This window comes from Palaemon carinicauda, chromosome 35 (genome assembly GCF_036898095.1).
Source record: "Palaemon carinicauda isolate YSFRI2023 chromosome 35, ASM3689809v2, whole genome shotgun sequence".
Lineage (NCBI taxonomy): Eukaryota > Metazoa > Arthropoda > Malacostraca > Decapoda > Palaemonidae > Palaemon > Palaemon carinicauda.
The window spans coordinates 14999077-15020660 of record NC_090759.1 but is presented as its reverse complement, the minus strand read 5'-3'; the positions used below and the strand labels follow the sequence as shown (position 1 = coordinate 15020660).

At 46.6% G+C, this 21584-nt stretch overlaps 1 protein-coding gene across 3 annotated transcripts in view; it reads right to left on the bottom strand.

Moving 5' to 3' along the window:
* Positions 1 to 21584, bottom strand: part of IFT54 (intraflagellar transport 54) — a 334194-nt gene that overhangs the window by 250965 nt on the left and 61645 nt on the right. For all 3 annotated transcript variants that reach the window (XM_068358769.1, XM_068358771.1, XM_068358770.1), the window contains exons 2-3: positions 13376 to 13493; positions 5734 to 5846 (exon numbers count right to left, since the gene is read on the bottom strand). In XM_068358769.1, coding sequence (XP_068214870.1) covers positions 5734 to 5846; positions 13376 to 13493 — 231 coding nt within the window. The remainder of the gene's footprint in view (positions 1 to 5733; positions 5847 to 13375; positions 13494 to 21584) is intronic.

The following is a 21584-nucleotide window of genomic DNA, read 5'->3' as shown; positions in this document are numbered from 1 at the left end:
ACGATGTGAGTATTTTTCAATATTAATTGATGAGGTTATAACATATTTTGTGTTGAATTTAATTTGTTACTTTCTGTGATACTGATATTTTGTACTTTCGGGGTATTTTCTCCGTCAGTCTCTGTAATATTCTCATCACTTCCAGGACGACGAGGATGTCCTCCGGACCGCCAGAACGAGCCTCCGATCCTGGGTTTCGGGCTTTGGGCGTAATGCTCCCTCCGGATACTCCTACCTCCTCGACGAAGACATGGCCTCATGTCTCTTTCCGGGCTCCTCCTCAGCTGCGGTTCCCTCAATCTTAGCTGAGCCTATAATTGAATCCATCAGGGCGACTATCCCTCAGGACAAGAATCAACTCTCAGGAGACATCGCCGACCTGAATATTAACGTTGAGCCCATGGACGAGCAGGTAAGTGGTGCAGAGTTGGCAGACCCTTTTCTCTCGTCTTCTATTTCTCCTGCCTCTTCTTTCCTCGGCTTTGATAAGCCTCAGGCTTCTACTTTGGATCCCTCTCTCTCTGTACGACCCAAGGTGAAGCCCCTACGCAATTACAGTCCTATCACCAGTCTCTGTATCTCCGGTCCCAGAACCCTCCACTACTCCCGACATCCCTATGGGATCCAGACCTCAACCTTCCAAGAAAGGAAAGTCCGCTAAGGCCAAGGCTTCGTCAGCGGTCAGTTCCTCGGAACCCCCGTTGACAGTGATGATAAAGGAGATAGTGAAGACTCAGATGCAACAACAATCTGGGGTAATAACGGAGCTGAAGGATATGGTGGCCAATCTACTCCGTGCGGGGAATCAGGTGGCACCTCCAGTAGCCCCAGACTCTTCTAAGTTGCCTCCTTTTGAGAAGAACAACCCATGGAGGTTCGCTCACCATGCACCCTACATAGATGGTGCATTAACCCTAGAGGCATTAGGGACCCGCCCTCTAGATGATCTTGAATTTTACCCTCCGGGGCTTCAGTTCCCCTTCAATGGCTTCGTCCGGCTGAAGGAACATGCTCTTGTTAGGATGGATAAAGTCCCTAAAGAGACTGTCATCTTTCCTAAGGAGCAAGCCCAAGCTGTCTGGGCTAGGACTCTTGCAGACTGGGGTTGCGTCAACTCCAAACTGACCCCCCATAAAGGTTCGTATACAATTTTTACCACACCTCAATCCGTTCCGTCTCCTCTTACGGATAAAGTGGCCGAGTTGACCATCCAATCGGCCAAGGAGGGCTCCCCTGTGCCTGTCCTCAAGGAGACGGACCTCACCTCAATGCTTCTTCCGGGCTCCTCCGCCCTTTGGAAGGATGCCTCTGCTACCTTTTCGGTGGGAAAGTTCGACCCGGACTGCGCCTCATCTCTCTTCTCTGAGAAGCTCCCCAAGTTACCGGATCACCTTCTCAAGTCAGAGTTCGACGCTAGAAACAGACTAGCTAGGTCGCTTCACTCCATGATCTCGGCAGAGATGTTAGCCTCCCTATACCCGGATGAGTCTCTATTCCGGGTGTTTGCTAAGAACAACCTCCAAACGTTCCAGTTCGACCTGCACGATTTCTGGACATCCCGGATAAACTGCAGGAAGTATGTTCTGGCGGAAGCGTCCATTAGGCATGAGCCAAATAGACTCATAGCCTCCTCCTGTTGGGACAAGACCCTGTTTCCACAGGAGGAAGTAGACAAGGTCTTACAGGATGCTGCAAGGGCTAACCAGAACTTACAAGTGAGATGGGGTCTTTCGACCAAAAGGAGGGTGGATTCAGGGAAGCAGTCTTTCTTCAAAAAGAAACAACGCTTCACCCCATACAAGACCAGCCGTGGTCAGTTCCATCAAGGCCCTCACTCGTCAACTCCTTCTACCTCTAAGACGGCTTCTCCGCATACAGCTCCTCCACCGCAGGTGGTCACCCTTCCTGCTCCCCAAGGTACCCATCCTACCCCCATGGCTCCTTGGATGCCCTCCCCGGCCTTCAATCCAGCTTACGAAACCTCTAGTACCTTTCGAGGATACTCTAGAGGCGGCAACAGGGGTAGAGGTCAGTTTCGCCACTGCGGCGGCCCAAGAGCCAGGGGTCCTCGTGGAGGACAGGGATCTAAATTCACCCCCTCTCAATGAAGGGAATCAGGTAGGAGGGAGACTATACCACTTCCGGGACCAATGGACCTTCAGTCCTTGGACCCACAGCATAGTATCAAAAGGCCTAGGTTGGAAATGGTCACAAGGATCTCCACCTCCAGCAGTGACCTTCTTCCAGAAACCGACTCCAATCTTGGAGGAATACACCAAAGAATTACAGTACTCAAGAAGAAGGCCATAAAGAGAGTACGGTCACTGAAATTTCAAGGGCGCCTGTTCACAGTCCCCAAGAAGAATTCGTCGGTGCTGAGAGTAGTCCTGGACTTGTCAAAACTGAATTCTTACATTCTTTGCGACAAGTTCCGTATGCTGACTGTCTCGCAGGTGCGGACCTTACTTCCCCGTGGGGCCGTCACCACCTCTATTGATCTTACAGATGCCTATTATCACGTCCCAGTAGCACGAAACTTCTCCCCCTACCTTGGATTCCGCCTAGGCAAGAAGGCCTTTGCGTTCAAGGTCATGCCCTTCGGCCTCAGCATAGCCCCCAGGATATTTACAAAACTGGGGGAGACAGTGCTCGAACAACTCAGGAACCAAGGGATCAAAGTAGTTGCCTATCTGGACGATTGGCTAATCTGGGCACAGTCGATCCCTGAATGCAACAAAGCTACAGCCAAAGTGATTCAATTCCTCAGCAAGCTGGGTTTCAAGGTCAACTTACAAAAGTCTCGCCTGCAACCGGCAAGCCACTTCGAATGGTTAGGCATCCAATGAGACCTCACAAGTCACAAGCTCTCTCTTCCTTCCAAGAAGGTCAGGGAGATAGCATCCAAGACAAAGAACTTTCTCAAACACAAACAGGTGTCCAGAAGAGCCTTAGAAAGAATCCTCGGCTTACTTCAATTTGCGTCAGTGACAGACCTCTTATTGAAAGCCAAACTCAAAGACATCAACCAAGTTTGGAGAAAGAGAGCTACAATACATTTACGAGACAAGATTTCGTCGATCCCCTCAGTCCTGAAAAAGAGACTACGGCCATGGTCCAAACCAGAGAACCTTTCCAAATCGGTTCCTCTGCAATTCCCTCCTCCACAAGTGACGATTCATACAGACGCGTCTCTGAGTGGTTGGGGGGGATATTACAACCAACAGATGTTTCAGGGCTCCTGGTCCCCCGCCATGAGACACTTCCACATCAATGTACTAGAAGCCATGGCAGTATTCTCGACCCTGAAGCGGCTATCCCCTCCACGTTCCACTCATATCAGGATAGTCTCAGACAACACAGCAGTGGTGCACTGCATAAACAGAAGCGGATCGAAATCTCCCAACCTCAACCAAGTCCTGGTCACGATTTTCGCCTTGGCAGTAGAAAAGAACTGGTTCCTGTCGGCAACTCACCTGGCAGGAGTCCAGAACGTGATAGCGGACTCGCTATCCAGGACGAAACCACTGGAGTCAGAATGGTCTCTGGACATGAATTCTTTCCGGTGGATTTCCAGGCTGGTTCCCGGTCTCCAGGTGGATCTATTCGCGACACAACTGAACCACAAACTTTCTTGTTATGTGACCCCAAACCTGGACCCTCAGGCATATGCTATGGATGCTCTAACCCTGGATTGGAACTATTGGAAGAAGATTTACCTATTCCCTCCGGTGAATCTTCTGATGAAAGTCTTACACAAACTACACTCCTGCCAAGGGGCAGTAGCTTTAGTAGCACCGCACAGGCCAAAGAGCAGTTGGTTTCCTCTCCTCCTCGAGTTGAAACTCCGCCCCTTCCGGATCCCATTCCCCAAGCTGACCCAATTAGTCCAAACTCAGACTGTGTCAGATTCCTCAAGGATAGCCAAAACCCTAACTTTGTGGATTTCATGAAGTTTGCAGCCAGCAGGGACGCAAACATTGACCCGGAAAATGTCCTCTTCATAGAATCAGACAAAAGGGACTCTACAATTAGACAATACGATTCGGCCGTGAAGAAATTAGCAGATTTCCTAAAGAATTCAGAACATTCTCACATGACCTCTAATTTGGCCATCTCATTCTTTAAGTCCCTATTTGACAAGGGCCTAGCAGCTAGCACTATAACCACGATTAAGTCGGCTCTGAAGAAGATCTTCCTCGTGGGTTTCAATATTGACCTGGCAGATTCCTATTTTTCATCTATTCCGAAGGCATGCGCTAGGCTCAAACCTTCGGTGCGCCCACAAAAGGTCTCTTGGTCTCTGAACGACGTACTAAAGCTAGCTTCAGACACGGATAACGAATCCTGCTCCTACATCACTCTTCTTAGGAAGACCTTATTCCTAATGGCCTTGGCCTCAAGGTGCTAGAATCTCAGAATTAGCAGCTCTCTCACGTAATCCTGAAAATATGGATTTCCTCCCATCAGGCGAAGTTCTACTTTCTCCAGACAGAGCTTTCCTAGCTAAAAACGAGGACCCGAAAAATAGGTGGTCCCCTTGGAAGATTATCCCTCTTCTCCAAGATATTTCTCTGTGTCCAGTCACTACACTCAAGACATTTTTAGCTAGAACCGCCACCCGCTCGTCTGGCCCCTTGTTTCTCAGAGAACAAGGAGGCACTATTTCCATTCAAGGCATCAGGCAACAAATCCTTTACTTTATTAAGCAGAAAATAAATAATTAGTTAACAAAAATTCCCCAGGGAGGAACTCCGAAGAGGAACCCCGAGGGAAAAGAAAACATAAGAATTACAAATTAAGAATGCGCCCTCCTCCCCCACTGAAATTCACGGGAGAAGGGGGAGGGCAGAGAACTGTAACAAAAACAGAATTATAACAATTATAATTATGTAATTCATCTAAGAATGTTCACAAATAGTAAGAACCACTGAACCCCGAAGGGAAGTGTTCTCCACAGAATGCTGAAAAGTTAACAAATACAATTAGATTTCATTAAAAATAATTGAGACAAATAAACGGAATAGCAACCCAACCCGCACGGGAAAGGAGCTTCTGTAATAGTACGTAGTAGTAGTAAAAGGGTGAACGACCTCGAGTAGAGAGAGAGACTGTAGTCACTCTAAACTCCCACGTTCCCTTCGCTGAGAATCCTAGTTCCCCGTAGGGAAGGAGGAACAGCGGAGAAAACAGATGAATGAAGAAAGTCCAGCAATGACGATTCCCCACGGCGGCCGAATTATCGGAAGCCAAAGGAACGACCGAAGGACCAAGGGAGAGGCCACGCCCCATGAAGTGAAACCGCGGTGGCCTGGTACTACGCGGTGACGTTGTCGTACACTACACACACAGCACAAACACTGAAAAGGAAACTTACTATATTTCTATACACAAATATATACATAAACATAAAGAATGTTTATATATATATATTAAGTATAAGAAAAAGTAAGTAAAGACAAAACATTAATGGCTGCCAAGCGAGGGTGGGAGCAGACACGTCTGCCCATCACCCGAGCCAAAAGCGAAGTGAATCAGTTCACCGGTGTGTGAGGGGGGAGGGGTAGCTAGCTACCCCTCCCCTACCCCCTCGCTAACTAGCGAGGGGGTAGTTAACCCTCGTTAAAAATCTAAAGGCTCGCCATTTCAGCTACGCCGAAAGTAATACCCTATGTAAATGGCGTGGTTTGTATTTCGGTTACGGAACAAATTCAATATGATAATAATGCAACATACCTTATTTGAAATGGCTCGCCCCAGACCCTGAAGCCACTCGTTAGTTTTATCCACGTCTTGCCCAGCAACGATTTTGCTCGGTCGAACAGAAAAGGTCTCCCCAGTTGCAATGGCTAAAACAATAAAACAACAGTACTATATCTTATATATGAAGAAGAAGAAGAAGAAGAAGTATAAATTCACGGGGTTTTAAGTGTATGTGTAAATGTGGTACAGAAGTGGATACAATAAAAAAAACATAGAGCAGTAATTGATGACAATTTTGGCACTCACTTCAACAAGTACTATTAGAAGCAAAATAGGATGTACAGTACCGGAATACAATAGTGAATATTTAGAGAAAAAATTCAATAAGTAGATGAAATATACTGTATAGGTAAAAGTAAAATATAAACGGATATTGTCGGAAGAAGACATAGTTCTCTGGTGATCCTGTGAATTGCTACATGTTGTTAAAAGCAAAGGATAGAGAAAATATGGAGTTTTTATGATAATACAAAGTTTTATGAATACTTACCTGGCAGTTATATATATATAGCTGAGTCTCCGACTGCGGCAGAATTTAATCGAAAATTGCGGCAACCGCCTTGTGGTGGTTGTGTGGTTAGATGGTTAACAACCCTTACAGGGTGGTACTTGGAATCATTCCCGTTTTTTGTTCCTCAGATTATCTTTGCCCAACCTGTCTCCTGAGGGGAGGTGGGTGGGCTTTAAAATATATATATAACTGCCAGGTAAGTACAGTATTCATAAAACTTTGTTTTATCATAAAAACTCCATTTTTATGAATAGAACTTACCTGGCAGTTATATATATATAGCTGATTCACACATTTGGAGGAGGGAAACAGACAGAAAAACATAGTTGGGTTAACAACAAAAGAGTTGTAGGAGAACAAACACCTTGATTCCTTACCTGCTAAGGTAGCTGACTTCAAAGGTAACTGCCTCTAGAGTCGCTTTCCCTTAGGAGTGTTCAGCCAGGAGTAGACCTGCTACGCTGTAAACAACTCAATCGAGTCTGTCAAAGGGGTAGGACCAACAACTTGACTAGACTTCAGAAAACTACCTTCCCATATAATAAAAACCTGTAACCTTACTAGAGCTAACCATCTAACCTTGCAGAAATAGATATAAACTATCTATCTGGACTGAGGGAACCGTACCACAAGACGAGGACCTCAGACAACCATAAAAAACACAAACCCATATACAAGTACATAAACTAAGGTTGAGTGGGGGTAGTAACTCCTTTGCCTAATACAGAAGCCGCAGCTACGTATGGGCCCAAGGTATAACACTTGTCATAGTCCACTCTTACCTCTCTGAGGTAATGAGAAGCGAAGACAGAGTTGCTCCTCCAGAACGTTGCGTCCATGATCTGCTTAACTGACATATTTTTCCGGTATGCCAGCGAAGCAGCAATGGCCCTTACTTCGTGAGCCCGTACTTTTAACAGGGCGAAGTTTTCTTCCTCACAAAAGAGGTGGGCTTCCCTAATAGTTTCCCTCAGGAAAAAGGACAAAGCGTTCTTTGACAGGGGTTTTTGAGGATCCTTCCCCGAACACCATAAGGAGTTGGAAGCACCCCTCACGCTCTTAGTGTGGGCCAAATAAGCCTTGAGAGCCCTAACCGGGCAGAGGAGGCTTTCCTGTTCCTGACCCACTAGATTCGTGAGGTTAGGGACTTCAAAAGTCCTGGGCCAGGGTTTCGAAGGGTTCTCATTCTTGGCGAGAAAGTCGAACCTCAAGGCACAAACCGCTCCATTTAGGGTGAAGCCTACACGCTTCTCGATTGCCTGGACCTCGCTGATCCTCCTGGCAGTCGCTAAAGACAAAAGGAAGAGGGTTTTCTTAGTCACATCTCGCAGAGAAGCTTGCGAGATAGGCTCAAACTTCCTGGAGCACAAAAACTTAAGCACCACATCCAGGTTCCAAGAAGGGGGTCTTAAGTGCACCTGCTTCGTTGTCTCAAAAGACCTAATGAGGTCCTGCAAGTCCTTATTCTGAGATAACTCTAAGCCTCTATGCCTAAAGACAGTTGAGAGCATGCTCCTGTATCCTTTAATGGTAGATACAGCCAGCTTAGCATCCTGCCTGAGGTACAAAAGAAAGTCTGCAATCTGGCTTAGAAAGGTAGAGGACGAGGAAACCTTGCGCCTCCTGCACCAAGCTCTAAAGGTTTCCCACTTTGACTGGTAGACTCTTTGTGAAGAGATCCTCCTTGCCCTGGCAATAGCTTTCGCCGCTTGTGCCGAAAAGCCTCGAGATCTAACGAGCTTCTCGACAGTCTGAAGGCAGTCAGATTGAGAGCGAGGGGGTTTTGGTGAAATCTCTCGAAGTGGGGTTGTCTGAGAAGATCTGGACTTGCCGGGAGTCTTCTTGGAAAGTCCATCAGCAACCTTACCACTTCGGTGAACCATTCCCTCGCAGGCCAGAATGGAGCCACTAGGATCATTCGTCCCGAATCGAGGAGAGCGAATTTCCTGACAACCAGATTGATCTTGAACGGGGGGAAAGGCATACATGTCCAGCCCCGTCCAATGCATCAAGAAGGCGTCCAATGCATCAAGAAGGCGTCCACTGCAACAGCTTCCTCGTCCGGGACTAGGGAGCAGTAGTTGGGGATCCTCTTGTTTAGACCGGAGGCAAAAAGGTCTATTACCAGTCTGCCCCACAACTTCCAGAGGCTCCGACAGACATGCGGGTTGAGAGTCCACTCTGTAGGAAGGACTTGTCCCCTCCTGCTGAGCATGTCTGCCCTGATGTTTCTCTGCCATTGAACAAACCTTGTCAACAGCTGGGTCTCATTCTCGTTCGCCCAAAGGAGAAGCTCTCTCGCAGTTGAGAACAGAGAGAGGGAGTGAGTTCCCCCTTGCTTCCTTATGTACGCGAGAGCTGTGGTGTTGTCGGAATTTATCTCCACAGTCTTTCCCGACACCGAGGTTTTGAAGGCCTTAAGCCCTAACAAAATGGCCATCAATTCCTTCCTGTTGATATGCCAACTGACCTGACTCCCTTCCCAAATACCTGAGACCTCTTGGTTCCCTAGTGTTGCTCCCCAGCCTGACTCGGACGCGTCTGAGAATAACACTAGGTCGGGGTTCTTCTTGAACAAGGAGATCCCTTTTCCCAACAGAGCTGGGTCCAGCCACCACATTAAAAGATCCTTGATCTCTGTCGGAATGGGAAAAGAAAAAGTGTCCTCCTGGATCTTTCTGTTCCAAACCTTTGCGAGGAAGTGTTGCAGAGGCCTTAGGTGCAGTCTCCCTAAAGGGACAAACTGCTCCAGGGAGGATAGAGTTCCCAGCAGACTCATCCACTCCTTCGCTGAGCATTCCTGCTTCCTCAAAAAGTCTTTGACTTTGTCCAGGCACCTGGTCTGCCTCTCCTGGGAGGGAGAAGCCTGAAAAAGAACTGAATTCAGAACTATCACCAAATAGAGAATAGTCTGATTCGGCTCGGTCTGAGACTTCCCCCAGTTGACGATGAGTCCTAGGTCCTGAGTCATCGTATAAGTCTTCATTAGGTCCTCCAGACATTTCTCTTTCGACTGTGACCAGATCAGCCAGTCGTCTAGATAGAAGGAGACCCTTATCCCCTCCTGGTGTAACCAGCCTGCCACATTCGCCATTAGTCTGGTGAAAACTTGGGGAGCTGTGCTGAGACTGAAGCAAAGTGCCCTGAACTGGAAGCACTTGCCCTGGAACACAAACCTCAGATATCTCCTCGAAGACGGATGAATGGGGACGTGAAAATAAGCGTCCTGCAGGTCGAGAGAAACCATCCAGTCTCCTGGACGAACTGCAGCCAGCACTGACTGAGTCGTCTCCATGGAGAACTTTGTTTTCTCCACGAAGGCGTTCAGAGAGCTGACATCTAGGACTGGTCTCCATCCACCCGAGTTCTTGGGAACCAGAAACAGGCGATTGTAAAAGCCTGGGGAGGCGAGGTCTTGAACCGGCTCTATTGCTCCCTTGACCAACATCTGGTCGACTAGCTCCAGAAGAGCCTCTCGTTTCCCCGCGTCGGTGTACTGAGCCACTAAGGCTAGGGGAGAGTCTGAGAGAGGTGGTTTCTTTAAAAAGGGGATCTTGTAACCTTCCTTGACGACTGAGAGGGACCAGGTGTCCGCCCCTCTCCTTTTCCAAGACTGCCAAAAACGAGACAGTCTTGCCCCTACTGGTGTCAGGAGGACTTCCATCTCACTTTTTGGACCGGGGCCTAAACGCACCCCTGCTGGTCCTTGGCCCTGACTCTTGTCTTCTCCCCCTAAAATCCGCTCTCGAGGAGATCCTGCCCCGAAAGGGCTGTTGAAACTTCTTCTCCTCCTTCTTCAGAGGAGCAGGAGCAACAGGTAAGGTCTTTCTAGCCGACCGAGACAAAAGGTCCTGAGTAGCCTTCTGAGCCAGAGAAAGGGAGATATCTCTGACCAGAGCTTCAGGAAAAAGATGACGGGAAAAAGGGGCGTAAAGTAGCTCCGACTTCTGGGCAACAGTCACAGATCTAGAGGTGAAGGAGCACAAAAGGGCCCTCTTCTTTAAGACCCCTGCTGAGAAAAGGGAAGCCAATTCATTGGCTCCATCCCTTAGAGGTTTGTCCATGCAGGACATGATACTCGTCAGGTCCTTCGTGTCCTCCAGGAGTTCAGACTTCCTGGCCAGAGTCCCGAGAGACCAGTCCAGGAAGCTGAAAACCTTGAAAACCCTGAAAATTCCCTTGACGAGGTGATCAAGCTCCGACATGGACCACATCACTTTGGCAGAGTTTAAAGCATGCCTTCTTGCCGAGTCCACAAGAGCCGAGAAGTCACCTTGGGAGGAGGCAGGAACTCCTAACCCCAAAGGTTCCCCTGTGTCATACCACATACCGGCCTTGGAAGCGAGCCGAGACGGTGGAAAAGAAAAGGTGGTCTTGACAGCTTGTCTCCGTTCCTTCATCCAATCATCCACTTTAGCGAGAGCTTTCCTGGCCGAAATAGAAAGTTTCATTTTGATGAAGGCCGAATTCTTAGTAGCTTTCTTCCTGGTAAATTGAGACTGAGGAGAACGAGGGGCCAAAGGTTGAAATTCCTCCCCATAAAGTTCCAAAAGAGAGCGAGAAAGAACCTTGTAATCACTAGAAGAGTCGGCAGGTTTTTCTTCCTCTTCCGAAATATCTTCGAGGTCCTGCTCAAGGATAACATCCCGAAAAGTTGGGCTGCCAGCAGTCTGGCAGCGAGAGCTGTTTGAATCCTGGCGCCGAGCACCGCTAACATGTAGTCGGCGAGAAGCGGTATCGTCACGATGACGAGAAGCGGTATCGTCACGATGACGAGAAGCGGTATCGTCACGATGACGAGAGGCAGTATCGTCACGATGACGAGAAACGGAAGCGTCCTGAAGATGCAGGCTGTCTTCGCCTTGAAAATGCAGACTGCATTCATCCTGTTTCCTAAGAAACGAGGCAGTAACGTCCTGGCGTTTCGAAAGAGAAACGGAATCGTCACGGCGCCGAGAACGAGAGGCTGTATCGTCCTGGCGCCAGGAGAGGGGGGAAGGAAATTCCTGGCAGCGTGCCAATGAAGAGTGTGTGCGTTGTCGTACGGCCGACGAAGTGCGCAGAGGTTTCTTGGGAGAGATACTAAAATCTCTCTTAGAAGATCTCAACAGGCAAAGAGACGTCCTTACGTCTGACGGACTGAGAAGGGTGGCTGAAAGCTTTAACTAACGATGAAAGTTGTTCCTGCATAACAACCATGAAAGCTTTAGCAACCTCCGCTGGCTCTCGCGGTGCCGAAGACGGCAGTTGTCGTACGGCTTGACTGGGAGCGCTGGCAGAAGAAGTAGGAAGTCTAGCAGGATTAACTGGGCTAAGGACTCTCTGTTTCGCCCTTTTAACAGGAACAACATCGAAATCGTCTTCCGAAGGATCAGGGTCTCGGCTACTCGAACCGGGAGAGGGAGAGCGAGACTGCACGTCCCGGTTCCACCCTCTCTTCATTGGTCTTGATTCGTAACGCCAATTACGTCTGGAAGAACGATCAGGCGAAGACACAAACGTATCCGACACGCCTTTCCTACGGCGGTCAAGAGCAGCCTGGGAGATCGCAACAGGACTGTCTGAGGCGACGACTGACCGAGGATAAGCACCTCTCACCCCCTTTCGGCTTTTGACGTACCTTCTCCCTTGGTCCTGGGAGCTTGGTAGAGGTCTAGACCTAGGGGTATGACAGATTCGATCAGTCGCCACCTCCACTGCACTTTCACAAGCACTAATTTCACCTACACCCTTACCTTTAAAGGCCTCCAACTGTGCTTTAATGGCCTCCAATTCAGCAGCTAATTTAGCATACCCAGGGTCATCCGTAGGCACAGATCCTGTAGAAGGGGCAGGAGTCACTACATTTGGGGAAGGAATATCTTCCAAAGGGGTTACAAGCAAAGGGTCAATAGATAAATCTAAGCTAGGCTCACTAGCAGACTTTGACTTTGATTTAGCTCTTCTAACTCTATCAATCTCAAGTTTGCGCACATAGCGCTTCATAGCTAACCAATTATCATCACTTAAAACCTCGCATTCCTTGCACTTATTATCTAAAGCACATTCAAACCCCCTGCAACCCATACAGATAGTGCGAGGGTCAACCGAAACTTTCGGCAACCTCACCTTGCAAATATCATTCGCACAAACACGATAATGAATTTTCTCACTCATGATGATAAAGGAAAGACAAAAAAACAAAAACAACACGATTGCCAAATCCCAACACAGTGTACTTCACCAAAAACGAAGTCAAAAAAGGCGATGAAGGGAAAGCGATCCGAAAAAACTCTGAAAGGCGGACCAACGATGTTGTCGATCCGGCCGACAGAGATAATCTGAGGAACAGAAAACGGGAATGATTCCAAGTACCACCCTGTAAGGGTTGTTAACCATCTAAACACACAACCACCACAAGGCGGTTGCCGCGATTTTCGATTAAATTCTGCCGCAGTCGGAGACTCAGCTATATATATATAACTGCCAGGTAAGTTCTATTCATAAAAACTGATGTTAATGATACAAAACTAGGAGTGGTTGACGCCAATATGAAGATGCTTGCAAAAATGACTTGAGGCCCCATTAAAAGAAAGAAGACTGAAACTTCAAGGAATTACTTAATTTTTCAGATAAATCATCCATAATGAAGAAAAGTGATTGGTAAAAAAAAAAAAGGATGCAAAATTCAGGGAATAAGATGGGCTGTGTGCTTCCTAATATGTATGCAGTTAATGACCATTGCTACCATCAGAAGTGTTGAAGGATACAGATGTTTACTCAAGAGAGGTGAAAAATGACTTCTTTTTTAAGGATGAGTTAGATTTCACTGCTACCGTAGTCTAAGATAACATTAAGTAATGGGTGCATGACTAAATGGTTATTTCAAAACTAAAGATATTTATACAGTTACTGGAATGAACAAGAGCAAGAATGGATAAGCAAATAAATTAAAGCAAAGTGCAACACTCTTGCGACAGAATGAATGAATAACTTCAAGACAATTATCTTCTAAAATATATACAGTACAGTATTGTACCACAGTGTTCAAAATGCTTATCACTTATTACTCATTACAGATATTCTAACATCCTCTTAATACTGATATTGACAATTGTTACTTACTTGTTGCATCAATGCATTTTTGTAAGAAAGCAACTTTAGCTTCTTTATCTTTGATATTCTGAGAGCTAAGCTCATCTTCTGTGTATAGTCCTTCAAGAAATCCTGTCCCAGTTATAACCTGAAATATAAGGAATCAGCACATCAGTAGGAACCTTTGAAAATATCACTTATATTTGAATACTGAGTTATGAAAACAATAACCAATGAAACCTAACTATACTTGGCAATAACAATGATATAAAAGAATGACAAATTTGAAAGTAATTTGTATTCTTCCTAAAAATACACACCTTGAGCTCTTTATTACGGATTATACTTTCGGTGAATACCTCGCTCACACACACACCGGTGTTGTCTCGACACTTTTGATTGCAGGCAGAACTTACAGGGGGACAGATGATGGCAGGCCAAATATGTATAAAGATCCAAAGGTTTGTATCGTTAGGAAAAATACAAATTACTTTCATATTTGTCATTTGTTTCGACACTAAATACAAACCCTTTCGCTCTTTATTAGGGATAACTCGCCCCTTAAGAGGGTGGAAGTTTGAACCAACAAGCAGGTTTTTGACCAAGGGTTTTCTGTATGTGCTCTGCATGTAACAGGGAAAAACACTGACACCTCGCTAAATATCGTGCAACGCATGGTTAGCAGCCTGAGCAATCAGTGCGATTGTGTGATACTAGCAATGTGACTAGTCTAGGTAAGAATTCTCTATCTTGAGCTTTTAATTAAATACTTCTCCAATCATCATTTTCTACTTCACACTTCATAGTCCTCAGCCATGTAGGCCTGGATATTTCAACTCTTCTAATACCTTGTGGCGCACAGGTAAACGTTTGGTGAACTAATCTCTCTTGGGGAGTGCGAAAAGCATGCCCAAAACATCTCCATCTATCCCTCACCATGATCTCATCCACATATGGCACTTGAGTAATCTCTCTTATAGTTTCATTTCTAATCGTCTCCTTCCATTTAATTCTCAATATCCTTCTGATGGATTTGTTCTTAAATCTACAAAATCTGTTGGAGATTGTTTCACTGTCATACCATGACTCATGTCCATATAGTAACACTGATCTCACTAAACTGATATATAGTCTGATTTTTATATGTAATTTCAGGTGATTTGACTTCCAAATTTTACTTAACCTAGCCATTGTCTGATTTGCTTTTTTCAATCTTTCACTTAACTCTAATTCTAAAGACCCTGTATTGGAAATCATAGTTCCTAGATACTTAAATGATTCTACCTTATCAATCCTTTCTCCTTCCAATGATATTTCTTCATTTTCCATTGCATACAACGTTTTCATCATCTCTCTTTCCCCTATTTATCTTGAGCCCAGCCTCGTGTGATATTTCATGTATTCTGGTAAGCAAGCATAGCAAATCCTTTGGTGTTCTGCTAGTAAGGACAGCATCATTAGCATACTTTATTTCTACTAATTTCCTATTACCAATCTAGTCCAATCCTTCTCCATCAGCTCTGACTGTTCTACGCATTACAAAATCCCTGAGGAGGATAAACAACATAGGTGACAACGCATTCCCTTGGAGAACTCTGATGTTCACTGTAAATTTACTTAATAGGACTCCACTAATATCAACTTTGTACTAGTTATGTTCATGAACAGATTTAATAAAATTCACATATTTAAGAAGAATTCCATAACTCAGGACTCTCCATAAAATTGGCTAGTGCACACTATCAAAGGCTTTTTCATAGTCCACAAATGTAATCAAAAAGGGATTTTGACAAAGGAAAAATCTATTTCTGGGCGAGGGAGCTGTGTCGCCCGGTGAAATGGTCCTTATAGCACCATTTCTAAGGTATAAATACTGATAAATATACCAGAGAAAAAGTTGCATGGAATGCCAGGAATATACCCAGCTCGCTTCTCCTTCCTCAATATCCCCCGATACTACGAGGTGCCGTTCTACATCCGACTACTGGCCCCCCACCACCACCACCACCCACGCTTCTCCTATCATTCCTAATAGCACCCCAAGCTTGGGCCACCCTAGGGTAAGGAAAAAGGGGGTGGGTTCACTGGGCGACACAGGTCCCTCGCCAGAAATAGATTTTTCCTTTGTCAAAATCCCTTTTCTGGGCTCGACCTATGATGCTCCGTGAAATGCTCCTTAAAGCACCATTTCTAAGGTATAAATACTGCTAAAAATACCAGAGAAAAAAGTTGCATGGAATGCCAGGAATAAACCCAGCTCGCTCACTATAATAGAGTGTCGGTATAGTAACTGGGGCGTGTTAGAACCACTACCAGAGGTCCCTTACCAATTAGTCCTCTCCTTCCTCAATATCCCCCGATACTACGAGGTGCCGTTCTACAACCAACTACTGCCCTCTACTACAACTACCCCCCCAACCCTACCACTACCCACGCTTCTACCCTTATTCCTTATCTAGCACCAGTGAGATTCGGACGTGTTGTTTTCGTAGCTTTGTGTTTCGGTGTTTTTAAAGATGTCAGACATTTTGGAGATCCCTGCTCCCAAGTTGAGTATTATAATTGTCTGTTTTGATTAATCTGGGTAGTAACACACGTTTATTTTTATATTCCTGTTTGATTTTAGTCTCAGCCACTTTGCATGATGCCTCCGCTTACGGGTATCTTGGCGGCCATTTTGGTGTCGCTACCTCCTGATCTCTTTGTTATGTTCGACCTTCAATTAGTTCCTCATACTAATTGTGGTCTCATTTAGTTGTTTTAGACATCTTATACAGTATTTTGGCATGGTTTTTGAGTTATTTAGGTTTTTTGGATGCTCGGTTTATTACCTGGCTTTGGTCGGTAGCCTACCCCGTGAGCTTCCTCTTCGATATATCTATTATATGTCTTAGTTAACTTGTTCTTTGGAGTATTTTACAGGTAACCGGAACACGGATTTACTTTATTTAGAGACTACCTGCCCAGGTTGGTATTTTACCCAGTTTTGGAGGGCTAGTTATTGTTTAGAGTAGTGTAGTTTTCCCTGTCGAGGTTGGCATCTACCCGATTTGAGAGGGTTAGGCTATACGCTACTTGTACGCCGTGTTCCTCCCCCTTTTTTACTCATTATGTCGTTATAGCCTATTTAATTGTATATCATGTCAGCCACATTATTATTTTTGCTGTTATTGATATTTGCGTGCTTTCGCGGGAAGCCATATGCCTACCGTCTCATCAGGTCTTTCCTTTGTGTTTCGGAGGGTAGTCCAAACTGGTCACCTGATTTCAAGCCAGTCACTCCCCTTGGGTGCCCTCTCCCCCTATAGGCCTTTCGCCATCCCCTACATTGGGTGGTAGGCTTCGGTCACAAGTTCTTATAGAAAATATGAGTCACCCGTGATGTGTTTTTATAGAAAATGGGAGGCTGGCTCATACACTCCGTGCGTCGACGCGGGTAGCGCTCTCTACTCGCCTCGTCATGGTTGACCGCCCGGCGTGCAGGACTGAGTGTGCTCCTCGCCTCATACCTCGCCCCCTCCCCCATTCCCTGGTACTCCAAACTTGTTATCCTTCCGTTCCGGGAGGGCCGGGATAGTTTGAGAATCGTATCTATAATATGGTAGCTCTGATTCTTTGATCAGATTCAGATATTCTACTCTGTTCTGATCCATTATTTATCCAATATTTGTTTATGTAATTTTATGGATGGTTGGTCCGGGAGAAGGGCTTAGACAGAGCGTTTGTTTACTGGTAAAATATTTACTATAGCGCGCCGGAGTTACGCATGTATTCCGGCGCTGTTAGTATCTCTATACTCCCTTCCTGTTTTGTCTTTTAGTTTTAGTAATTTTGGTATAATTTTAATGTAACGAATCATGCTTCCCGGGGCCTACGGAATCTGGATGATTGTGCCCGGTCCGCTCGTCCCTTACCTTGTTTACACGTGTTTCGAAGGCAGAAAGTTCATGTTACATTTCTTTCTCCGGGACTGGCGGACTGGTTCACGGTTGATCCAGTCATCGTTCCCGAGCGCTCCGAATATTTATGATTACGTTTTAGTGACTAACATTACAAGACAGAAGGATGACATATATATAGGGTACTATTACATATTTTCAATTTTATTTGAGTCCTTAAGCACGCATGCTTTTCCGCCGAACTACGCGGCGGATTTTAATTTCTTTAAGTATTCCGCCGGGTTTCCCGGCGCCTGTTGATTTAATACTCATACTGTATACCAAATTATCTTGCAGGTGGTAGGCTGTCAGAAGACGGCATGCACTGCTGTGTTGCAGCAACCTTGCAGGCATGAAGTTTGCCATTCCCATGCCGGGTATGCGGTCCGGGTGGCCGGTCTTTTGGTCTGGCATCCGGATGGATGTGACGTTTATTACGCTTTGGTCTCTGACCTTACAAGTGACTCGGTATGTACTATATTCTTTCCCTTATTGCTACTTTTTGTCTCTTTGGGAATATTTTGGTATATGCTACAAATTCGGTATAGAATTTTCTCCTTGTTGCAGAATATAATTACTGTATTGTTCATACTGTTTTCGAGTGTTAATTTTTTCTTTACCTAAATTCCTTTTATGGTTTGCGTTCTAAATGGCGGTTTCTTTTTCAGACCTCTCCCGCCATCAAGAGTGCTTCTCTTGCAACCCTCAAGACCTGGGTTGGTGGCTTTGGCCGGAACGTGAAAGCCAAGCAGCCATATATTTTAGCGGAGGAGATGTGTTCCCTCCTCTATCCCAACGCCAAGATGTCAGCAGCGGTGGCGTCAGATGTGGCGGCCCCAATCATCGCTAGGATTCGTGAGGATACCCAAGCATTCCCTGAAGATTTAGTGGTCCTAGGGGAAGATGTTTTAGGCAATGTCGCTGCCATTAGCTTAGACGTAGAACCTATGGTCGTCGATTGGGCAGGTCAAGGTAGGGTGGTAGGTGAGGCAGGTAGCGTCCGGCCTAAGGATCCTTTCCTTAGTCCGGCACATTCTATTTCTTCTTCTGGCTCTTCTTTCCCTGGATTTACTGGAAATGTCATGGCTCAGGGCAAGTCATGTTCAGTGGTCCCTAAAATAAAACAGGTCAAGAAGGCGTTACCCAAGGCTCACAAGCCTTCTAAAATTCTCACGTCACTCGCCGTCAGGCCATCTTCGGTCTCTAAGCGTCGGACGGCCTCAGCAAAGGTCCCTCCGCCAACCCAGGGGTCGAAACCCAGGAGTTCAAAGGCAAAGTCGCCGGAATTTTTTACCCGGTGGCCTTTTCGAGCCAGCTCTTGGAGCAGATGGGAAGTATGGTTCAATCCCGGATTGGATCTATTGCTGATCGTCTACAGTCGATGGACTCTTTCGCCCAAAGACTGCAGAACCAAGAGTCCATGCTCGAGAATCTCTTGAGATCAGGGCTCCCACAGCAACAACAGTTTGTGGTCCCGGATGCATCGAAGCTTCCGGCGTTTATTAAGAGCAACCCGTGGCGGTTGGCCCTTCAAGCCCCGTTTTCAGAGGGCATGTTAACTATCGAGGGTTGTGGAACCCGGCCGGTGGAGGACTCTGAGTTCTACCTGCCGGATTTACAATTCCCCTTCCCTGGCTATGCGAGCTTGACAGAGGATGCGCTAGTCAGGATGGATAAAGTTCCGAAGGAAACAGTCATATTCTCGAAGGAGCAGGCTCAGTCCGCCTGGGTCCAGACCCTGACGGAGTGGGAGTGTGTGAATACGAAGTTAACCCCTCATAAAGAGGTGTATACTATGTTCGTCGTCGAAGAGCAGACTCCTACTCCATGCACCATCAAGGTGGTAGGCCTTACTTTGCAAGCGGCGATGGAGGACAAACCTATGCCACAACTAGAGAGACTGACCTGACTTCTTTGATGTTCCTGGGGGACCAAGACTGTTGGCTTGATGCCCCGGCTACCTTCACGACGGGTAGGTTGAATCCGGACTGTGCGTCCACGCAGTTCAGTGAACGTCTTCCCCAGTTACCGGATTCGCTTATTAGGACGGAGTATGAGGCACGAGTCAGGCTCAGCAGGTCTATTAACTCGGCTACAATGGCGGAGATGTCTTCGCTGGTATACGCCGATGAGCCTCTGTTTAAGATCTTAACGAAGTCATTGCTTCACACGCTTCAGTGTGATGCATCAACTTTGCAGTAGCTCGTCGTACGTGCCGGAAGCACGTATTAGCGGAGGCTTCCATTAGGCATGAACCTGCCAGGCTGATTAAAGCCTCGGTCTGGGGAGCAGACCTTTTCCCAGATGATGTGGTAAACAACATCCTCAGTAAAGCAGCTGGGTCAATCAAACCCTTAGGGTTAGGTGGGGTCTTATCCCTAAGGGGAAATTTGAACCCACAGGGACGCAGTTACGCGGAAAGAAAACACCGAGAAGGTTTTTCGCCTTCCAAGGTTCACAAGTCCAACCTGTGGTGCAGGCGCTGCCTGTGCACCAGGTGCGTCATCCTCCCGCCTCTAAACCTCAACCCCAACAATTTGTGTTGGTAGGCCCGCCACCCCAACCATCGACTTCGTTCTCTCCTTCGCCTGCTTATAACCCTGCCTTTGAATCCCAAGGCCTGGCTCACGGTTATAATAGGCAGGCGAGACGGGGTAGGTCTAGGGGACCCTTTCACCACAGAGGAGCCGGTCGGGTTTCCGGGAGGGGCAGAGGATTCCGAGGGAGCCGTGGTAGCAGACCTTCTGCGAACCAATGAGACTCCTCAGGTAAGGGGGAGGCTATACCTTTTCCGGAGCCGTTAGACGTTCAACAAATGGGCACACAGCATAGTATCAAAGGGCCTAGGGTGGAGTTGGATTCAAGGGCCCCCTCCACCGGTCAGTTTTTATCAGCGTCATACAACAGATCTCATGCTTTTCGCACAAGATCTCCTTCTCAAAAATGCAATACAGGAGGTAAAGCATTGAAAGTTTCAAGGTCGCTTATTCAGCGTACCAAAGAAAGACTCCGACAAACGAAGAGTCATCTTAGACCTGTCTCGCTTGAATACATTCATTCAATGCGACAAGTTCCAAATGCTGACCGTCTCGCAGGTACGGACCTTACTTCCCTGTGGGGCTGTCACCACCTATATAGATCTTACAGAGGCTTATTATCATGTTCCGATGGCGCGACATTTTCGTCCTTTTCTGGGATTCAAGCTAGGCAAACGGGCATACACCTTCAGAGTGATGCCGTTCGGTATCAATATCACTCCCAGAATATTCACGCAGGTGGCGGAGACAGTGGTACAGGAGTTGAGAACTCAGGGAATACGGTTGGTTACCTACCTAGAGGATTGGCTTATTTGGGCCAACAACAACAAGGAGTGTCGCGAGGCGACGGACAAAGTAATAAAGTTTCTGGAACACTTAGGGTTCCGAGTAAATTTCAAAAAGGCCCGCCTGGTTCTGGCGTCATGCTTTCAGTGGTTGGCTCTACATTGGAACCTGATCACCCACAAACTGTCGATTCCTCCAAAGAAGAGGAAAGAGATAGCAAAGAACACAAAAAGATTTCTCAAGGACAAAGTAACATCTGGGAGAAATCAGGAACGGGTTTTAGGTTCACTCCAATTTGCTTCAGTCACAGACGTTCTGCTGAAAGCCAAACTAAAGGACATCAATCGGGTTTGGAGGTCCTGGGCAAACAATCAGAGTCGAGACAAGGTTTCTCGGATTCCATCTATCCTAAGGAAAAGATTTCTCCCTTAGACGAAGGTCAAGAACTTGGCAAAGGCGGTACCTCTTCATTTCCCTCCGCCGGCTTTAGTAGTCCATACGGACCCCTCGCTAAGCGGTTGGGGGGGCTACTCCCCATTCAAAAAGGTCCAGGGTTTGTGGTCAGTGACTTTCCGTCAGTTTCACATCAATATTCTAGAGGCCATGGCAGTGTTCTTGACTTTAAAACGACTCTCCCCGTCAAAGAATCAACATATCAGGCTAATTCTAGACAGCGCGGTAATAGTTCACTGCATCAACAGGGTAGGCTCCAAATCAGGTCAAATAAATCAGGTGATGATTACAATATTTTCATTGGCAACAAGGAACCATTGGCATTTGTCAGCATCCCACCTGGCGGGCGTCAGGAACATCGTCGCCAATGCACTTTCACGGACAACCCCGCTGGAGTCGGAGTGGTCCCTGGACCAAGAGTCATTCCGCTGGATTTGTCAGAAAGTTCCAGGCCTTCAAGTGAATCTAATCGCCCCTGGCGGGAGATTTACCTGTTTCCTCCTATAAACATGCTGATGAAGGTTC